At 42.6% G+C, this 21,856-nt stretch overlaps 1 protein-coding gene across 11 annotated transcripts in view; it reads right to left on the reverse strand.

The window, feature by feature from the left end:
• Positions 1-21,856, reverse strand: part of TIAM1 (TIAM Rac1 associated GEF 1) — a 485,833-nt gene that overhangs the window by 141,720 nt on the left and 322,257 nt on the right. For all 11 annotated transcript variants that reach the window (XM_054468477.2, XM_054468475.2, XM_054468478.2 and 8 more), the window contains 2 exons: positions 17,364-17,540; positions 6,679-7,652 (listed from right to left, as the gene is read on the reverse strand). In XM_054468477.2, the coding sequence (XP_054324452.1) occupies positions 6,679-7,641 (963 nt within the window). In that variant the 5' untranslated portion in view covers positions 7,642-7,652; positions 17,364-17,540. The remainder of the gene's footprint in view (positions 1-6,678; positions 7,653-17,363; positions 17,541-21,856) is intronic.

The raw sequence follows: 21,856 nt of genomic DNA on the forward strand, positions 1-21,856 counted from the left end.
AATTTTTTTGAAATTTGGTAGAGACAAGGTCTCACTATGTTGGCCGGGCTGGTCTTGAACTCTTGAGCTCAAGCGATCCTCCTACCTCAGCCTCCCAAAATGCTGGGATTATAGGCATGAGCCAATGCACCCGACCTAAGAATGTGATTCTCAAAAGCTGAACTGGTGGGCATAGTGGTCCATACCTGTAGTCCCAGCTACCCAAGAGGCTGAGGCAGGAGGATCACTTGAGCCCAGGAGTTCAAGGCCGCAGTGCACTATGATAATATCTGTAAATAGCCACTGCACTCCAGCCTGGGAAACACAGCGAGACCTGTCTAAAAAAAAAAAAATAAATAATAATAATAATAATAATAATCCTGAATGTTCCCAACCTGTATTAGCATAAATGACCAGCTCTCAAAGTATGGACTAGGGTTCCCTAAAATACTTCCAGGGAGTCTGTGAGTCTCTTCCTTTTCCAACTACCCCATGCAAGTCCAGGTTCTGCTCATAGGGTCCAAGCAAACGGCATATTGCAAGAGAGTGAATGCAAAAGTAGGTATGAGATGCTAGTGTCTTCTGTTAAGCTGGAAATCATAGATATCTGCAAAAATGGAAAACAATGCCTCTGTCCCACATCTTTTATTTTACAGAATAAAACATTGTATTATTTTAGAGATAGGGTTCTCATTCTGTCACCCAGGCTGGAGTGCAGTGGTGTGATCTAGTTCATGAAAGCCTCAAATTCCTGGGTTCAAGCCATCTTCCCATCTCAGCCTTGCAAGTAGCTAGGACAACAGGTACTCACCATGCCCAGCTAATTTTTCCTTTTCTTTTTTTTAGAGGCAAGGTCTCACTATGTTTCCTAGGCTAGTCAAAAAATATATTTTAATATAAATAAATACATAAATATATATATATATATATATTTTTTTTTTTTTGAGACGGAGTCTCGCTCTGTCGCCCAGGCTGGAATGCAGTGGTGCAATCTCAGCTCACTGCAACCTCCACCTCCTGGGTTCAAATGATTCTCATGCCTCAGCCTCTCGAGTAGTTCGGATTACAGGCACCGACCACCACGCCCGGCTAATTTTTGTATTTTTAGTAGAGACGGGGCTTCACCATGTAGGCAAGGCTGGTCTCGAACTCCTGACCTGAAATGATCTGCCCACCTCGGCCTCCTGAATTACTTTTTAAGAGTATAAAAAGGTCTAAGAATGGCTGACATAAGCTATCTCTCAACTACCTACCCACCTTCCCACTTCCCATAAAAAGATCTAGGCAAAGAAGATACATATTCTTGTTGAAAATCCATGGGTTTGTTTGCAAAATAAATATCTCATTGCTTAACTTACGTGCCAGAAAAAGAAAGATAAAGAGAAAAGAAAAAAAAAAAGCATCAAACAGAAGACAGAGGAGAAGGGAAAAAAAAAAGGGTGTTTTAAAAATCGATTTTACATGAAAAAATTTGTTTTATAAAAACCTGAGGTTCTTAACCAGAAAGAAGCCTCTAGATGGACTTCAGGGGACCTATGGATCCCTTGAAATGATACACAGAAGGGTGGTCCCTGTCTTTATCTAAGGAAAACGTCCACATTTTTCATCTGATTCTCAAGAGTCTGTGACCAAAGGTCAAGAATCATATGGTTGTTGATGTGCATTTTCAGCCCAGGAAACAAACTTATCTCTGAGTCATTGAAGCTCAGTTGCAAAATAAAACAAAATCTTAAACATCAAGACAATTTTTCTAGGAACTCAAGCTCCTCCTCTGACAATGCTGCACTCTTTACCTTGTTATTAATGAAATCATCAACGCGACTACTTGCTTATCAAAGAAAGCAGCCGTGAGGGATGGCTCTGCTAGTTATCCTGGCCATCTCTCTCCGTAATCAGTGTTTTAGGTGACAAGGGTGGGCAGTAACAATTTTCTTTTCAGCCAAGTCCCTTTTTTTTTTTTTCATGTCTGTACCACAGTTGAGGGTTTTGATCTTAAAATCTGAGGATATTGAGCTGAAACCTTTTCAAGCAGGGGGAGGTAGTCAGTGTGGGTGTGTGCTTTGGAAGAAAAGGCCCTCCCTGATTAGCAAGTCAGAAGACTTGGGTTTTTGGCTGGGTGCGGTGGCTCACGCCTATAATCCTAGCATTTTGGGAGGCTGAGGCGGGAAGATCACCGGAGACCAGGAATTCAAGACCAGCCTGGCCAACACGGTGAAACCCTGTTTCTACTAAAAATAAAAAAATTAGCCAGGCGCAGTGGTGCATGCCTGTAATTCCAGCTACTCAGGGGGCTGAGGCATGAGAATCGCTTGAACCTGGGAGGCAGAGGTTGCAGTGAGCCGAGACCGTGCCACTGCACTCCATCCTGGGCAACAGAGTGAGACTCCGTCTCAAAAAAAAGAATACCTGGGTTTTCATCCAGTTGTGACACCTTGTCTCCTAATCTCTTTATTTTCAGGGGATGCTGCTGTGTCTGAAACTGGCCAGTGAAACTCACAAACCTATTCACCAGCACCACACCTGGCTAGGGACGCTCCGAGAGCCGGGCTCCTTGCTGCTCTCCTGAGGCTGAGGTTCCCAGAGACATGCTCAGTACAACCTGGCTGTGTTCCTTCATCTCCCAAGTGGATGAATGAAGCTCTCCTCACAAGCATGCATAACGGCTCCACGCCAAAGCTTCCCACAGAACACAGAACCTGGCTATAAGGCTCCATCAAACGGCAGGTTTCTCTCTCTCCAACTCACCCACTGAAAGTTTTAGAGACACGGGAGAGCTGAACCCTAGAACAATGAGGCAATCTTCACCATCACAACTAACAACTCCTATTTATTAAGCATTTGTATGTGTAAAACTGTGCCACGAGTTTTCCATTCATTCCCTTGCAGAATCTCCAGCCTCATTTAAGACGCACTGAGAGCCACGGAAGTCAAATAAGCAAGAGGTAACAACCTCAAAGTTGCAAGCTCAGATATGCTGCTAACTTCTTTGTCTGACACTAGGCAGTCCCCTCCTCTGTCTGTAACCAAAGAAATTCATAAAGTTCAGGCCCAAAGATGAACTAGCCATCAGTTAAATCTAAGGAGTAACCTATTAAGTACTTTTACAGAAACCAACAGAAATAAATTCTGCTTCACATAGCACGAGGCTTTACTCATATTGACTCCCAAGACAAACTTTCCTGCACAGCACACATGTGCATGCACAACAAACATGCTCATAAAATACATGAATTAAACCAAAAATTGCCAGCAGACCCTGTAGCACATATGTGCCACCGTTCAAGACTTAAATGTGAACTCCAGTGACTTCACATTTCAATAATCCATCCAACTACTGAAAAAATCCAAAAACAGGAAAAAGGGCCAAAAACCCATTTTTGATCATTTTCAAATCAAATGAAGTTGTTCACATTATTTCAGATAAAATGTGTTTTCTTCCAGGCTTAGAGGTCATGCTCTTGGGTCAGATGTCTGCCAGGAACTCTTTTCTGGGGAGTAAAACTGCTGACAGGATGATCACAGATTCAACTACATCACCAGGGCAGCCAAGGAGACTTTAATATCTATGATTCAAGCTCACTGGAGAGGTCCCCTGGGTCAAAAACTTTTACCAAAAAAAAGAAAAAAAAATTTTTTTTAAAAAAGCATTCTTTTCAAGGAAGCATCCACACCCACTGCCTCTTAAAATACACTGTTTGGAACATAGTGGGCTCTCAAGAAATCGCGTTGGATGAACACGCCAAACTTAGACTAGGAAATGTGGGCGGGTGGATAGTGTTGTGCATAATTCTGGGGTTTGTTTCAAGTCATTAAAGATCCTCACTCAACATATAAAGTCAATAAAAAAATAATACTTCCGTGCATTTTATAGGCTCCACAAGAGGTTTCCATGCATGGTATCCTATGTGGTTCTCCTAATGGCCCTGTGGGAGGCTGGTGTCACTCAGACTGGACAGCAACAGATCCTGGGGCACAGAAGATGGAGTGACTGGCCCAAGGTCACCACTGGGTAAGCACACCTGCCAGGATGCAAATGCACTTCTTAGGATTCCTGGCCAATGGCACTTCCCATTACATTAAGCTGCCTAAGCAGTGATTTTATGGGACACCACCTTTAGATGATCTCACTTCCATATATTCACAATTTTAGAAGGTGACAAGCCAAAGAATAGAAATTTTGTATAATAATGACCCATGAGAGCTTTCAGTGGTACCAGACCTGGAGGGGAGAACTGTCCTTTGCTTTGCCCATTTTCTTGGGGTAGCCATAACTCAAAGGCTCAAACCCCCATCAGCCATCGAGTGTGGGGGAGAGCAGGGGTCTAGCCATCCCTAGTGTCAGAACCACAGAGAGCCAAAATACAACAAGGCACCCCTCTCAAATCTTACATAGCATATGCACTAACTGAGCACTGTTCAGGTAGAAGTGAAAGTCGAAGGTGATGTTCTGTTTTTAACAGTCTGTGTCACTGCATCCTTCTCTAATCTCCGAAGGCCCCACAGATCATCTCTTTGAATCAGCCTTGCAGTGCCAATCTGACAATGCCTTCAAGACAGCCCTTCAATCCCTTTCAGGCGACTCTTTAATAGGTCACATATCTCCACGATCTGTCCAATTGACAGTGCAGAAGTAGCACTCGCAGGGTAGACAGAGGGGCTGCAGGTGAGTTATCTGGCCATTTGTGTCATTATAATCTCAATTCAGAAGAGATGGGTTTAAAATTCAGGGAGTTGCATCTAGAGGCAAGCTTCAGGCTTACCTTCTCAGACCACGGATGCAGCCTTGGTAGCAACTTGGTTTCTAGGACACAAGTGTTTTTTTTCTTTCCTTAGAGTCAAGGGGTACACGTGCATGTTTGTTACATGGATATATTGTGCAATACTGAGTTTTGGGCTTCTATTGAACCCATCACCCAAACAATGAACACAGTACCCAATAATTCGTTTTTCAACTCTTGCTCCCCTCCCTCCCAGCTTTTGGAGTCCCCAGTGTCTACTGTTTCTACCTTTATGAGGTACTCAAGATATTGATCCAAACAACTACCCCAGGTCCTCAACCCACATGCCTCCACTAACAAAGATGAAAATTACAGCAGCTAGCTAAGTTGCCCTTACCGGCTGCTTCCTAAGAACCAGGCACTATGCTTCACATATTATTTCATTCTACTTTCTCGAAAAACCTTATCATCCCCATTTGACAGATGAAGAAATTAAGGCTACAAGAATGTGAACAACTTACCCAAAGTCACTCAGGTAAGAAGAGGTGGAGCCAAGATATCTGGCTTGGACACCATCAGCAAAACCTGTCCTCAGGCAGGAACACAGACAGTCTAATGCCAATTTTCTTTTTCTCGGCTTCCCCTACGTCCTCCATCCTATGCCCATTATATTTAGACCCCCTTTCCAGCAGAACATACCCTCAAAATGCCCATTTGACTTGCACTGGAGCAAGGCTGGAAGGTGCAGCACCACCTCCTACTGGGCAATCAGAGTGTTGACTGCAGGGAAGTTTGCTGGTCAACCTTGAGGCTGCTCCGCCATTCAAGGCAAACGGACCCAGTCTGGAATTTTAACCTGAAGCACCATCTACAAACCACCTCCACATCCTCAGCAAAAGCCAAGACTCCCTGAACTCTGCCTCAGAGAACAGAAGTACCAGAAAAGGCCCAATGCATGCAGGAGTACTCCACATTTCTTTCTTTCTTTCTTTTACTGACAGACTCTCACTATGTTGCCCAGGTGGGACTTAAACTCCTAGGCTCAAAGCATCCCCCTGCCTCAGCCACCAAGCCAGCTCAATTGCCCAACATTTTATTATCCTAATCTTAATTATCATTGCCAACTAAGGTAATGGTGCCTCCATTCACTAGGAAAACACTTTCAAAGTCTTTTTTTTTTTTTTTTTTTTTTTTGAGATGGAGTCTCGCTTTTGTTGGCCAGGCTGGAGTAAAGTCTCTTAGTTTCCTCCCCACGGTTTCGTGCACTAGACCCCGAAGCAGGCAAGCTGAGCATCTTTATCCCCATTTTTCAGAGGAATGACTACAAGTCAGGGTTTGCCCAAGGTCAAACAACTAGCTGGTTGCAAAGTAAGAATTGGAAGCCACCCATGTTATTCCTTCCGCTACACCTCCCTCCAGAGACAGGGCTGGCCAGCATCGCACGGAACAGGAAATTGAAATGGCTCCCGGTAAGGCAGCGAGCCTGCCAACCACCGAGAGAAGCTGACAAGTGACCCAAACCCGCCCAGAATTTAAAATGCCTCCTCAGAGGAGTTGCCGGCTAACCTCCTCCCACCTGCTGCACTGAAGAAATAAGTTCCAAGAGTCTGCAACCCACCATGCCTGCTTTTCCACGGGAAGGACCGAGTTAGAAAGGAAGCTTGAATAAGTGGGATGCTGTTGAAGAACTAAGATGTAGAAGCAGTTTCCCAATATGAACTTACTAGCTTTTTTCCCACTCCTATCACATCGCCACTCCCCCCACACACTTCCCTTAATCCCCACCCCTTAACCACAGAAATGTAAGAGGGGCAAAGCAGAAGAGAGAGAAATCCTCCCAAAACAGCACCAGCTGCAACAACTACCAGGCAAACAGGGTAAAACCCGGTTAAAAGATGGAAATCTTCTAAGAGCAAAGTCATGCACTTAAACAGTCATGCACCATTTCCCAAAATATTGAAACAAATTTCAATCACTTTACCTGAGTTGTTTTAGCTCTTCTGCCTTGCATGCTGTTGCTATGGCTAATTTGTGGGTTGGTGGCACCTTCAGAGAGACAGTGAGATTTCCTACAGGGAAGTGTGTTATAATTACTGTACGGAGGAGTCTCTTCGGCAGCAGCTGGTGGCATCTTATGGTTTGCAAGATTGGGAATATCAGACACCAAATTCCGACAGTAGCCTGCAAATTTGCTCCCCGGCCCCCCGTTTGCTGTCACTCCAGAGTTTTTCTGAACATACAAGTCACCCAATGAATTGGCTCTCTGACAGGTGCTGCGCTGCCGCGGACTCACCCGCGTCTCCATCCCCCGAGCCTCCTCGCAGTCCTTCTCTTCGGCGGAACCCAAGATTTCTTCGTTGCTTGTTAAATGTTCTTGGCTCAGATCAGAGAGTGAGAATTCCAGGCTGTCCTCCCGCCAGATGTCTGCAGATTTGGAGCGTTTCTTCTTAAAGCTCGCCGTCTCCATGAAAGTGGGCCCATTGGATGTATAGGAATGCTGCCTCCTGCCTCCCTCAGCCAAATATGTAGCGTCATCCCCATAAAGCCTGCTCTCCTCAGAGTCTGGCATGCTCTGCACAGAGGCTGCTGTGAGGACGATGCTGCTGTCTACGCTGGGAGTGACAGAAGAGTCAGTGTAAGACACAGGTCTCAAGCCCATGTCCACTCGGTCCACCCAGATGGGGCTCCCGAAGTCTTCTAGGGTACCATCTTGGGAGAAGGGCTCCAGGCCATTTTCAGCCAGGGACTGGGGGATGCTGGGGGTGCTGCTGGATCGGGTGCTCACTTCGGAGTTCCTGTGGATCACCTTCCCCGAGGAAGCGTGCCTGGTCCTCCGCGTCTTGTGCGAGAGGCGCAGGGAGCGGGACGTGTGCTTGCGCCCCAGGCTGGCATGCTTTTCTCCATAAAACTCGTGCTCTACATGTTGACTTTCTGCGTTTCCCATGGTTTTATGGTCTGCAGCAAAGCGGGGGGAAAGGGGAGAATTGAGTCACTATTAGTACAGGTATAGGCATCTTAGAGAAAGAGCTCACCCTGCAGGGAGGGCAGAACACCTTGGCTCACAGAGGTTGTTGGGTAAGTAACAGCACAACTTCCTATATGCACCTGGTAGGTTCTTGGACTCTTACCTGGGAGCAGGTGAACAGTAGCATCATCTACTGAGACTGCCCCCTGAGATGTGAAATGAGCTCAGAAATATGAGTATCAGAGAGTTAGACTTGTCTCTGTCCAGAGGGAAGATGGCCACAGGCCACAGCTAGAGCACTGCTTTTGGACAGCCAGAAACTCCTCTGACCTTGTCTTCCTTACTAAACATTTGAAGTTCTGCTCCTATCTATACATTGAAAACTCTGAAAGTACAAACCAAAATGTTCACCAAAGGAGTAATTTCTGTTTGAAATGATATACATATTTCAAAAAACAAAACTTAGAGGTGCATTTGGTAACCTCCTTCCCTCCCTGCCAATGGGTACCTTTCGTTTTTTCTTTTCTTTTTTTTTTTTTTTTGGTGCTATTTCAGCTCTAATGATACTTCAAAATCAATCAAAAATGGAAAACCTCAAGGTGTAAGTCTGATCAACTTTTCCTAGTAAATCAAAGTCAAAAATAAAAAAACAGCCTTGACCTTTAATGTCACAGCCTTGTGAGAATCTGGATTTTAGGGGCATTTTGGGAGGGCTATGGAAGGGTGGTGGGGATGGGCAAAACAAAATAGAAAAAAATAGAAACTCCGCTCTCTGCTTAGCAGTAGATTAATGGGTTTATTTCTGGGAGCAAATCCAACCTGCGAACATTAATCTGGTACAGCGTGCCCTGCAAACAGAAATTCACATTGTGAAACCACTAAGTGTGATTCAGCCTTCTGGGGCCCCCCAGGTTAATTCAAGTCCCTCCTTAATATTTTTACAGTCTCTCTCACTGACCTGATGACACAATTCTGTTACCCACAGTGGGAAAGAGAAAAATCTTCAAAGCTCGACAACTGTGACTCTACTTAGCCTGTTCTTATTCCATGAGGTCTCTCTAGCACACTTCAAATTGTATGCACGTAAGATAACGCACATGAAAATAGCTGGAAAGGAAAGAAGAAAAACAGAGAAACTGGCCATATCTCTGAGGTGGTTCTTTTAACCACCTATGGAGCCATTCATTCAGAAAATACACACTGAGCACCTACCATGTTCTAGAAGCCAGAGATACAGCAGTGAACAAAAGGGACACATCCCCTACTCTCACGAAGCTAATTTCTAGCCAGGGAAGGCACGCAATAGACAAGAAAGTAAAAGGCATCGTGGCGAAGCAGGAAGTGATATTACCGTGATCGTTGCAAAGAGATCGAAAGAGCCTGGAACACAATATACCTTCACATTGATCCTGGACTTACTCTACAATTCCACTGTTCAGGCTAAAACGTTGCTGAAACTCTCACCAGCACATCTTTACTGAAATAAAATTCGTGGCAACACAAAGGGAAACCCTCCATTGAATGTTCCAGTGAGTTCAGGGGTAACTCATACAGACACCAGATGTTAAGCTATTCCCAGGCTGGAATATTCCCCACCAGGTCACACATCACAGGAATCTCAGAGGGAATTTTCCAATAAAGACAATCTCTTTTTTACTAGGAGCAAGTAGATTTCAAAGCAATATGTTCACGCTTCTCTGGTATCTTTAAGAAGCAAGAAAAAAGATAAAAACGAAAAGATCAACGGTCTGTGCACAACCATTTATATTATCTAAATTCCTAAGAATGGCACATGCCACATTTCTTACAAGTAAAATAAATAAATATGCATTGCAACAACACTAAAGGCTTTGACCAATGCCTTGGAGTTCTTTATTTTTTTAAAGCATATATTAAGATACCTGGATGTGCGTATGTAACTATATGTTTTGCCAATAAGTAAAGACTTAGAACCAATGTTAGTCACAGCCCCATTTTAAGAATCACATAGGTTTAAATTTAAAAGAGGAAAGAACTATGATGAAACAAATTGAGTAAAAGAAAAGGCAAAACTGTCGCCTCAAATATGCTAAGATTTACCCTCCTCTAGCACATATATCAAAAGTTTGCAAATATAAATTGACACATATATTTTCAACAACAGCTTTCTGGTAAGGCTTGTTTCTGCCAACAGAAAACTCATCAAGTTAAAAGCCTCAGGAGAGGTTTCCTGAAGGAAATGGCCCCAACCTTCAAGAATTACCGCAGTCCATGCATCACGCTGATGGGTCTGTTATCTTCAGAACTAGAATGTAGAGAGGAATGCCAAATCTCCTAAATCCTACTAAGAGAAACTCTCAGGGGATGGCCTAAGGAGAGTGAGCAGGAAGTTCGAAGCAACTGAAGTTAAGAAAAATAAGTTTCCAGGGATTGCTGAAACACCCTTCAATTTGAAAGCTGTTCCTGAGAGGTTAGTAAGAACGATGAAAGCCCATGTGGGATCAGCGGAGGACTCTGAAATAACATCAGCGTAAAAAGCTGAAATTGCTCATTGCATACAGGAGACACAATCTCCGCTTCAGGGACAACCCCTGTCCCACTGGCAACCCCCAGAAAGTTTGTGAACGTTAAGGTTTTTTGTTTTGTTTTTTTTTTTTTTTTGAGACGGAGTCTTGCTCTGTCGCCCAGGCTGGAGTGCAGTGGCGCGACCTTGGCTCACTGCAAGCTCCACCTCCTGGGTTCACGCCATTCTTCTGCCTCAGCCTTCCGAGTAGCTGAAACTACAGGCGCCCGCCACCACGCCTGGCTAATTTTTTGTATTTTTATTAGAGAGGGGGTTTCACCATGTTAGCCAGGATGGTCTCAATCTCCTGACCTCGTGATCTGCCCACCTAGGCCTCCCAAGTGCTGGGATTACAGGCGTGAGCCACCGCGCCCGGCCGATGAATTTTAAGTTTTAACCTTTCCATGTACAAATGTAAAATGCCAGCTACTTCCATCATCTTAATTTCTTCCTATTCTATCTTACTTAAACCTTTTTATTTTTATCTTCAACAAACAAAACCTGATTTGCATTTTATATTTGTGTGGGTTTTGTTGTTCCTGTAGCACAAAGAAAGCAAATTCAGAGCAGAAATTAACTTTTACTTTTTTTACGGCTTCCACAAGACTAGAAATATTCCACGCATGATTAAGCATCAATAAATACTGGTGCATTTTAGTAACAAAAGCAAAAAGTGAAGGACCAGCACCTCACTAACATCATCACACAGTCACTAGGTAGGAGAGAGAATATTTGGGACAAGGAGGACAGGCTGAAATGCAAAAATTGGGATTGACATTGAAAAGGTGGATGCCAGAAAACTGGTACTAGATCTCAAGCTTGGAAACATTACCAGTTTTAAATTCATTAAACTCTTAATTTCAGACTATGATTTACTTATATAGAATGTTAGTGGTCCCAGATAGCTCTCATGTTTAGGGACTAGGTAGGAGGGAGGTAGGACAAGCTTTTAGCCTAAGAACAACTCTCCATATTCAAACCTCAAGTCTGGCTTCTTGTGCTTTTCTTTCTTTCCAATCTTCTAAGTCAAGCTTGTCCAACCCATAGCCCACAGGCCACATGGATGGCTTTGAATGCAGCCCAACACAAATTCGTACACTTTCTTAAAACACTATGAGATTTTTTTTGCGATTTTGGTTTTTTTGGCTCATCCGTTATCGTTAGTGTTAGTGTATCTTATGTGTGGCCCAAGACAATTCTTCTTCCAATGTGGCCCAGGGAAGCCAAAAGATTGGACATCCCTGTTCTAAGTTCTGGCTTCCTTAGCCTGCCTCAGGGCCTGTGCCTGTCCCTCTGCCTAGAACGCTCCGCCTTTCCGCCTACTCCACCAAGTTCCTTCAGATGTCCCCTGGTCAAGGAGGCCTTTCCTGACCCCTCCATCTAAAATGACAACCAGTGCTGCAGAATTCAACATTTCTTACCCTTCTTCTTTTGCTTCCCCTTCACATTGATCATAATTGCAACCAACATATATTTCACTTACTGGTCTTTCTTATTCTCTATCCATTCCCACTAGAGCCTAAGCTTCAGGAGGGCTGGAAGTGTCCTGTTTCCTGCTGTATCCTCATTGCCTAGAACCCAGCCTGAAAGGTTGTAGGTGGTCCATTAAAAAAACACCAAAAACCCGAAAGAAAAAAAAATACTGGAATGCATGAATGACAAAGACACTTTAATCTAAGATGTGAAAACTCATACAACTACAATGCAACATAGGTGAGAACATGACCACAATGCGAACGAGACACAGCACACATCAGTCTTAAATACACTAGCCTCTTCTCTCAGGATGTCTGGAAGAACATCCCAAACAGCTCGCTGCTCTCTGGGTCTCTTCCACCTGCAGGTCTGTGTCAGTCCCTTACTCTGGACCACTGGGTTGAAGGTCACCCTGATCCATGAACTTAGGGGTGAGGGTGTTCAGCTTGTGCTCCAGTGTATTCCCCTCCCCACTCCCAATTCTTTCTGGGGAAAGAATTAAGGGCTTGCACCTGTCTCATTCCACTGAATTCTTGCCCCCAGTTCCTATCTTCCTCTTCCTTTTAGAGCCGCAGTGCCGAGGTTGAGGAATGAGGTTAAGAGTTGAGAGGGCACCTCTCCCCATAGTCAGGGTACTAAGTGCAGAATTGCTCAGGCCTAGGACGATCCAGAGAAAGTGAGGGCAAAGGAGGCTTAGTGGCATGACGGGCAAGAGTGTCATCTGAAAGTGGTATGGGGTCAAAGCATCAGGAGTTCCCAAGGGAGGGCTTAGGGCCAGGGATCAAAGACAGTAGGATGAGTGTGATTTTTCTATTCTTACCAACACCATGATCCCTCTCTTAAAGTGATGAGTTAAACTTTTCAATAAGTAATCACCTTAAAGGCCTTTAAATCCCATCAAATTAAATGCAGATGCTCCTCCATTTATGATGGGGTCATGTCCTCATAAACCCATTGTAAGGTGAAAATATCCTAAGTCAAAAATGCATTTAATACACCTAACCTACCAAACATCATAGCTCAGCATAGCTTACCCTAAATGTGATCAGAACACTTACATTAGCCTACAGTTGAGCAAAATCATCTGACACAAAGCCTATTTTAAGTATTGAATATTTGTTGAATATTTATTTATAATAAGTGTTGAATATTTCATGTAACTGACTGAATACTGTGCTGAAAGTGAAAAACAAAATGATTGTATGTGTACCACTGTAAAGTTAAAAAAACACAACTCAAACCACCCTAAGTTGGGGACTGTCCATACATAGTAAAGGAGTTAAAAGGTATTTTAAGAAACTGTATCAATATGCACAAATACTTATTAGTTAGGGTGGTTCATATATATATATCAGGTAGGTGGTCATTTCTCAGGGGCTGCTTTTATAGATTTATTAGGCTACTAAGCCTTTTGTAAAAAAAAAAAAAAAAAGATATAGAACTATACACATACATTGAAACAATGTCAAATTCCTGGCTTTAGTATTTTACTATAATCATGTAAGATGCAACCATTAGAAAAAACTGGGTGATGGTTACATTTCCTGCATACAATTTCCTGTGAATCATAATTATTTTGAAATAAAAACTTGAACAAACAAAACAAGTCTTAACTAACTGAATATTCTAATGAAACTGTAGTTTAAAGTGAGGGTTCTTCCAAAAGAAATATAGTTGAATCCCCTTTTATTTTTAGGTGAAAAGCATCTATAATATTCTAACATAATTTCAACGAATTAGGCAACAACAATAACAAAAAAGCAAGCATTTAGCATCATCTAGCAAAATGTGATCAGAAAGTACAAAGCAAACAGAACAGTGGTCCAAAATGAGGTTAAATAAAGAGGTGACGTTGAGTATCTGAGGATAAAGCTTCTGTCTTAATAAACTAGTGAAAAAAAAATAAGTTGTTAATATCTGCTGCCAGCAAGTTGGAGTAAACCAACTAAGGCCTATCTTGCCCCAGCTAATGACAACCAAAAACTCTGGACCAAAAAGTAAACAAAAGCAAACAAATAAAAAATAAATAAAAAAAGATCAAAACCTGAGAATGCCACCCATTTAAGGGTGAGTTTCCTATTTTGTTTTTATTGTCCTAATTTCTCACCCAGCCTTATACCAAGGGTGAGTACAGCTCCAGTGAAGCTAAGGCACAGGCAACAAAAAAAAACTCTGGATCAGACCTTGTTGCTCCACCCAGAGGAATCAAGAATGGTCCCTGTAAGCCAGAGAGAGTGTGGAGATCTTAGAGAAAAGAGAACTGGAAAAGAACATCCCATAATGGTGTGTATAAATCTGCACAAGTGCCAGGCTCACTCCTCAGATGCACATGCCTAGGACTGACCCAAAGCAAGACAGCAAACGCTTTGAGAACTGAATCATGACATAAACCACAGCCCAACCCTCAGACTAACCCCTGAGTGGCACACAAACAGGACAAACTCAAAGCAGTATACCAAAGGCTTTGAAAACTGAACTGACATTAGAGCCTCCACCCACGGAGGTGAGACAGCACTTACAATCTGAACCCAGTCAGGTTGACTGCCTGCAAAATAACAACAAGGAAAAATCAATATTCTCCAGATGATGTAACAAGACCTGGAGTATCACAACATAATATTCAAAATGCCCACAATGCATTCCAAAGAACCAGGAAAATTTAATTAGCTCTCAGGGGTAAGGACAATCAATAGATGCCAATCCCAAGGTCGCCCAGATGTTGGAATTATCACACAAAGACTTTTAAAGCAACTATTACAAGTGTGCTTCCTGAGTAAAGGTAAACACCCTTGAAATTAAAGAGAAACTTAACTGCTTGCAATGCCTGTGCAAGATCATTATGAACATCAATGATGATATTAATACATGAGTAAGTGCCGGGCACGGTGGCTCACGCCTGATCCCAGCACTTTGGGGGGCCGAGGTGGGTGGATTACTTGAGATCAGGAGTTTGAGACCAGCCTGGCCAACATGGCAAAACCCTGCCTCTACAAAAATACAAAAATTAGCCAGGCATGGTACACGCCTGTAATCCCAGCTCTACTTGGGAGACTGAGGCAGGAGAATCACTTGAACCCAGAAGGCAGAGGCTGCAGTGAGCCAAGATCGTGCCACTGCACTCCAGCCTGGGAAATAGTGCGAGACTCCTTCTCAAAAAAAAAAATACATGAGTGAACAAATAGAACACAATAAAAAAGAAAGGTCAACCCTATATGACCCAAGATACAGCACGTACCTTGCATTTTTAAACCACCTGTACTGCATAAGAAAATATTCCAGTTAATAGAAAGCCACCCTGTGGTCAAAGTCCTGGGCATAAAGAACATAGAAAAGTATTTCCATAACCACAGATTGTTTAGGGAAAACAGGAAAGGAAAGAAAAAGACACAAAGGAATCTGGAAACAACTTCATCACCTTGAGGACTAAGGAAGTTATAATAATATTTTTACGGTTTAGGATGTCTAATGCCCTCAATTACACCAGAGGTTCCAGTGGTGCTCCTAGCAGACAGCAGGACAGGATGCTTCACCCCCTAGCTGAAGAATAGGAAAGTTCCACATGAACAATGCCCAGCCCTGTGGGTCAGCTGGCCAGGGCCTGCCCTGTGTGGGAGTAAATAATCCAAAAGGTGATTCTACCACTGGGGTCAAACATCTCTAGTGCAAAATTCTTCTCATCTTCCAGAATCAAAATCTTAGATTTGAGATGCACATTCAACATACAGACCTTGAGACAGCTAAAAATTTTCTCCAAGAATATTAAGATGTGGCTGGGGGCGGTGGCTCACACCTGTAATCCCAGCACTTCAAAAGGCTGAGGCAGGTGGATCACTTGAGGTCACGAGTTTGAGACTAGTCTGGCCAGTATGGTGATACCCTATCTCTACTAAAAACTACAAAAATTAGCTGGGTGTGGTGGTGCGGGGGGCAGGGGTGCCTGTAATCCCAGCTACTCAGGAGGCCTGAGGCATGAGAATCTCTTGAATCCTAGAGGCGGAGATTGCAGTGAGCCGAGATTGCACCATTGCACTCCAGCCTGGGTGACAGAGCAAAATGCTGTCTCAGGTTAAAAAAAAAAAAAAAAAGAATATTAATATGTAAATATTTCACATGCATATACACACGATAAATCTGTGTAAGAATTTTAAAAAGCAATTATTCCAGATGGATTGCTTGTAGGGCGTTTTAATTTTCACAATTATACCTTTTTTGGTATTTTCTAATGTTTTTATACTAAATACGTAATTCATTTTAAGGAAAGTAAAATAAATAGAACATGCCAACAGGTTTTTAAGTCACTGAATTTTTTTTTACAGTTGAAGAGAGTAAGGATGTGGGCACTATGCTGACAGCTACAACAAAACGGCATCAAACCCAAACTCTAAAACAGATGGCCTGGGAAAATTACCTAAGATGAAGAAAATACTACCTAGCTTGGACTTATTCCACTTTTTCACTATATTTCAATGGCACACTGACCTCCTCTCATTGTATCTATGGCAGGGTTATTTGTACACTGGCACATTTGTCTTGTTTTTAAGTACCCTCTTCTCATTTTATTATAAAATCTCAATGGCAGAAACCATATCTTACTTGTGATTGTAACCTAAATATACAGAAGTTTTAGTCTAGCTCTTCTGAGTGGGAATGTTCAACATCGACATTGCCTTATAACAAGGGCACTTCAAATACATAAAACCTTAGATCTCACTGGTGGGCCCATGATAATCCAATTCATATCATATTCAAGTCAAAAGTTAACTGTGAAAGCAAGGGTTTCTCTGTCATTGGGAAGGACATTGTGAAATCCAACCATAAGGCATTTAATGATGTAAGTTATAATGATTAATAATATAAATTTTCACTCCCTGAGGTATTTAAAAACTTATTAAAATAAACGTAATCATTACCCTTCTATGACTTGAAAACAGGCCTCCAAAACTGCAGGAGAAAGGATGAAATATATTTATTTCTAAGTTAAATTTGAAGCGAAATCACAAGACAACAGATTGCAAATTTAAAATTAGATTCTAGTGGGAGGTCTTGGTTTCAAGCCTGTTTTTTCCCTACTGGAGGCTGAGCTTGAAGACGGTGTTGGGGGGTGGGGGTGAGGGAGAGCTAAGATTAAATTGAGACAAAGTTCTGAAAGTTTTCGCTAAATCGTTACAACCCATGAAAAGAGTTTTGCCAAGTCACACACAAATACCCTGAACACCAGAGACTAAGCAGGAAAGTTTTGCAACAAATATAAGATGATCTTTGATTTTGAAAAGATTATTATTTTGACTGTGTTTATTTTTGCTTTTTAAAGATTATCCAAAGCAGAAACAAAACATACATTGTTTTTCAAGTCAGATTTTGAAGCTCGGGTTTGCCTTTTTCAAACATAATCCGATATAAAGATGGTGAAGCCCAGGGATAAATTTATGAGATCCTGAGGGCAATTCACAGCGGAGAAAAGGATTTCATAGGCACCTACTTTGTCTTTTCTGTTTTGTTTTAACGCTAATGGCTTTTGAATTGTCAGATAGGTGTAACCCTAATCCAAGGAAGTGATTCCAAATTCTTTTGCCCACGAGCTGCACACAACAATGATAGTAAAATGTATCTGTCCCACCACCTTTGAAGCATTTCCATTAATTCATACAAACATATAGGCTCAAATATACATATGCAAACCTACCTTAAAAGGCAACAGTGGTCCCCAGCCCAGCTTGCTCCAAGAGCACTGTGGCATTTAGATATTGAGGTTGGGAATGATGTTCGGATGAACAGCCACAGGGCTGGGGATGATGTCAGCACCTGCCCCCTGCGGTGGCCATCACGGTTTCATCTAAGTCTGTGAGAATGCGCCAAGAACCTGGAGAGGAACAGGTCAGAGGAGATAGAAAAACAGAAAGAAAATGATGAGGCAGAAGGAAGGAAATGGGCATTTTCTGTGAAACCCATTTCATCAATTCTATGACATCAACTTTTTGTGAAATACTGTCAGAGGCATTTGAACCACAGCAACTCCATCTTAAATAGGAGCTGGGTAAAATGAGGCTGAAACCTACTGGTCTGCATTCCCAGATGGTTAAGGCATTCTAACTCACGGGATGAGGCAGAAGGTCAGCACAAGATACAGGTCATAAAGACTTTGCTGATAAAACAGATTGCAGTAAAGAAGTCCGCTAAAACCCACCAAAACCAAGATCGTGACAAGAGTGACCTCTGGCCATCCTCACTGCTACACTCCCACCAGTGCCATGATAGTTTACAATGCCATGGCAATGTCAGGAAATTACCTTATATGGTCTAGAAAGGGGAGGCATGGGCTGGGCGTGGTGGCTTACGCCTGTAATCCCAGCACTTTGGGAGGCCAAGGCAGGCGGATCACCTGAGGTCAGGAGTTCAAGACCAACCTGGCCAACATGGTGAAACCCCATCTTTACTAAAATACAAAAATTAGCCAGGTATGATGGTGGGTGCCTCTAATCCCAGATACTCAGGAGGCTGTGGCGGAGAATCGCTGGAACCCGGGAGGTGGAGGTTGCAGTGAGCCAAGATCACACCTTTGCACTCCAGCCTGGGAGGCATGAATAATCCACCCCATTTAGCATATCATCAAGAAATAACTATAAAAATGGGCAACCAGCAACCCTCGGAGCTGCTCTGTCTATGGAGTAGCCATTCTTTTATTCCTTCACTTTCTTAATAAACTTGCTTTCACTTTATAGGCTCTCCCTGAATTCTTTCTTGTGCGAGATCCAAGAACCCTCTCTTGGGGTCTGGATCGGGACCTCTTACCTGTAACAATATGACATCCCAAATCAAATGATGTAACATTTGGATACAGGCATAAAATGACAGGCTTAAATCAGATAAATAAATAAATACATACCAGCTTATTTACATTTAGGGTAATACATAGCCCTACAGACTAAGTTATCTTATTATTTTAATCTATCTGTGTATATTAAGGTGTTGGACAACAGAAACAGGTTACTACAGAATGATTCCCATGTCCCACTCAATCTTCAGAGTCTCAAGAAACAGAAATGAAAGGAAACCAGCAACCCTCAGTTATTCTCAAAGTAGTGCTGTATCTATAACAAACATTGAAGAAAATGCTGAAAGAGAGTAAAACAGAAGCCCAAATCACTTACACAGAACTTTCCATTATATACACGTTTTCTTACGAAGGCAAACATCATATTCAGAGAAAATGCATGAAGAATATGCACAGGAAAAAATTTAGGTAAAAGATCCAAACTGCAATTTAACATGGAAAATCAACGGACAAGAGCTCCAGGAACACGTGGGGTTAATGGGGTTGTTTTATTTCCTTCATCTTTTTAAAGCCTGCTGGTAGAGATGAAATTACAAATACTAAGGCAAGCAAAAGAAAGGCCTGAAGGGCCTCTTTGGGTGGCTTCATTTTGGTACTTTCTTCCCAGACATTCCCCTGGGGCTGCCCGCTGCTGGTGGTTTCAGCAGGTGGGAACCTGAGATGACAAATACTTTGAGCAGGAATTTGAAGAAAACTGCCTATTTTGTGGAAAGCAGCCACATACAGGCAGTAAATAAATATATACGTCTATTCAGAATGGAACAATAAGCAAAGACAGTTCTTCCTTATCTTGGAAAATATGCTATTTAACCATGAAGTTAGTGACTCATGCTTGCAGGGAAAGGAGCACGAGTTCTCAGCAATACCCCATTATTACCCCACAATATGTTCCCTTTCCACAATTCCCCCACTGCTACCCGGTTCGCTCCCTTTCCCTGGGCATCCTCCTTAAATGGCTCTCTGCAAATTTCCAAATTTCCAAAGCGGTTCCTGAATTGCTTAGGAACTGGCAGAAATTAATAAGCAATAGCCCATTTATGCTGAAATGGACTCATTACGGTGCCAGCTGCCAATAATTTGCAAGGCTGTATTCTTGCTGGCAAAGGAGGCCGGCAGGCGGCTGTCCTTCCACCTGCGCAACGGAGGCTGATAATGCATTTTCTATACTTTAAAAAAATTACGTATTCAGATAGAATAAAATTTTTTCTCTATCTATATTCTTCTAGTCCCTGAACAAAAAAATATATAAATAAATAAATAAACAACAAAAAAAACTATACAGAGAAAAAGGGCATTATTTGAAAAACACGAAGGAAAGCAAAATGGAGTCGATTTGGTATAACTTCTTTCTGATTTTGGTGGGGAAAATATTTGCCTATGACCCTGGTTGTGGAACTGATCCACGACATGGACTAATGAAGAGCTCCACAACCAGCAGATATGCTAAGGTCACAATGTGCCAACAAGTACGTATCCATTTCCCTTACAGCAGGTTAATTGTATCACGGCCTTGTGAATGGATGCCACCATGGCAATTTGGGAACTATCAGTACTCTGGGTTTTCTCCAGGAGCTGCAAAGAACTCAGTTTCACTGGGAGACAGCTACGTACCAAGCTCAGTGTTGGGAGTCCAAGCTGGGAGTCGGGCTGCACGCATCCGGTCATATCTTGGCTTTGCAAGTCAAATCTTTACTTTCAGCATGACTTGGGGCAAACTCTAAATGTCCTGTCCCTCTAACAGGTGGGGATGATAAGATTCCTAAATCATTGGGTTGTCATGAGCATTAAATGAGATCATCTATGTTACAGAATTTGCCTCGTGCCTATCCCATTATCGGTTCTCAATAAATGTTACCCTATCTCAGGATCGGTTCTCAATAAACATTAGCTATTATTTCCACTACTATTTAAAATGTTTAAACCACAAGGAATGTGCTACAGAATGGGCCACTATTATGCAGGCTTCCTTAGCAAAATGATACCTAATTCATTGAAACTAAATCATATGTTATAAATTGAATGACATCAGTCACCTTAAATTTGCTGTGGAACAAGGAGAATTAACTAATCCAGCTAGAAGATGCATGTGGTCTACTCAATTGGCTACAGCTCACACAGACACAGACACAGACACACACACACACACACACACACTCACAGCCATACTGACGAAATCCAGCAGTACCAGTAGGCCTGCTTACATTACGTTAAGATGACTCCTAGGGAAGAGAATGCTGAAATTACCAAGTTTTTCAGTCTCACTCTGAGGCATCCTTGATATGGTTTGGCAGTGTCCCCACCCAAATCTCATCTTGAATTGTAACTCCCACATTCCCATGTGTCATGGGAGGGACCCAGTGAAACGTAGTTGAATCATGGGGGTGGGTCTTTCTTGTGCTGTTCTCCCAATTGGTGAGTGAGTCTCACGAGATCTGATGGTTTTAAAAAGAGGAGTTTCCCTGCACAAGCTCTCTCTTTGCCTGAGGCCATCCAGGTAAGATGGGACTTTCTCCTCCCTGCCTTCCACCTTGATTGTGAGGCGTCCCCAGCCACGTGGAACTGTGAGTCCAATTAAACCTCTTTTCTTTTGTAAATTGCCCAGTCTGGGGTATGTGTTTATCAGCAGCATGAAAATGGACTAATACAATCCTCAATTCATATGGCCAATTTATGTGTCACGTGTCAAATAACCAGTTTTCACAGGAAAATGTGTGTACTGGAAGTGAGTATTACCAAAACTAATCTCAGGCTTCAAATACCCACAAAAATTGATGGGGCTGAGAAGTCCCACTGCTCCACTCCTGTAATATTATTTAAGATGAAAATATGGTGTCAGAAATACTGTGTCCACAGCATTTAATCCTTGGCTTTTCCAAAAATGTCTGCCAAACCAGAACTTTCTTTTTCACCTTCAAAGTGTCAAAGACACTTGGGGGTGGGGGGCAGGGGACAGACACAGTGGCTCATGCCTGTAACCATAGTGCTTTGGGAGGTTGAGGTGGGAGGATGGCTTGAGGACAGGAGTTCAAGACCAGCCTGGGCAAAACAGTGAGACACCGACCTCTACAAAAAATAAAAAAAATTAGCTGGGCATGGTGGCATATGTGTATTCCCAGCTACTTGGGAGGCTGAGGTCAGAGGATCCCTTGAGCCCAGGAGTTTGAGGTTATAGCCTGGGCAACAAAGTGAGACCCTAACTCAAAAAACAAACAACAACAAAAAAACACACTCATAAGGGAAATTCTGTCATTTTTAAGTCCTTGCAAGTTCCAGGCATCAGTGTATAGAGAAAAGGATACTGTATTGTATTTGCCCTCAAAATACCCAGGTTCAATTACCAGGTG

The sequence above is a fragment of the Pongo pygmaeus genome, chromosome 22, assembly GCF_028885625.2.
Source record: "Pongo pygmaeus isolate AG05252 chromosome 22, NHGRI_mPonPyg2-v2.0_pri, whole genome shotgun sequence".
NCBI lineage: Eukaryota > Metazoa > Chordata > Mammalia > Primates > Hominidae > Pongo > Pongo pygmaeus.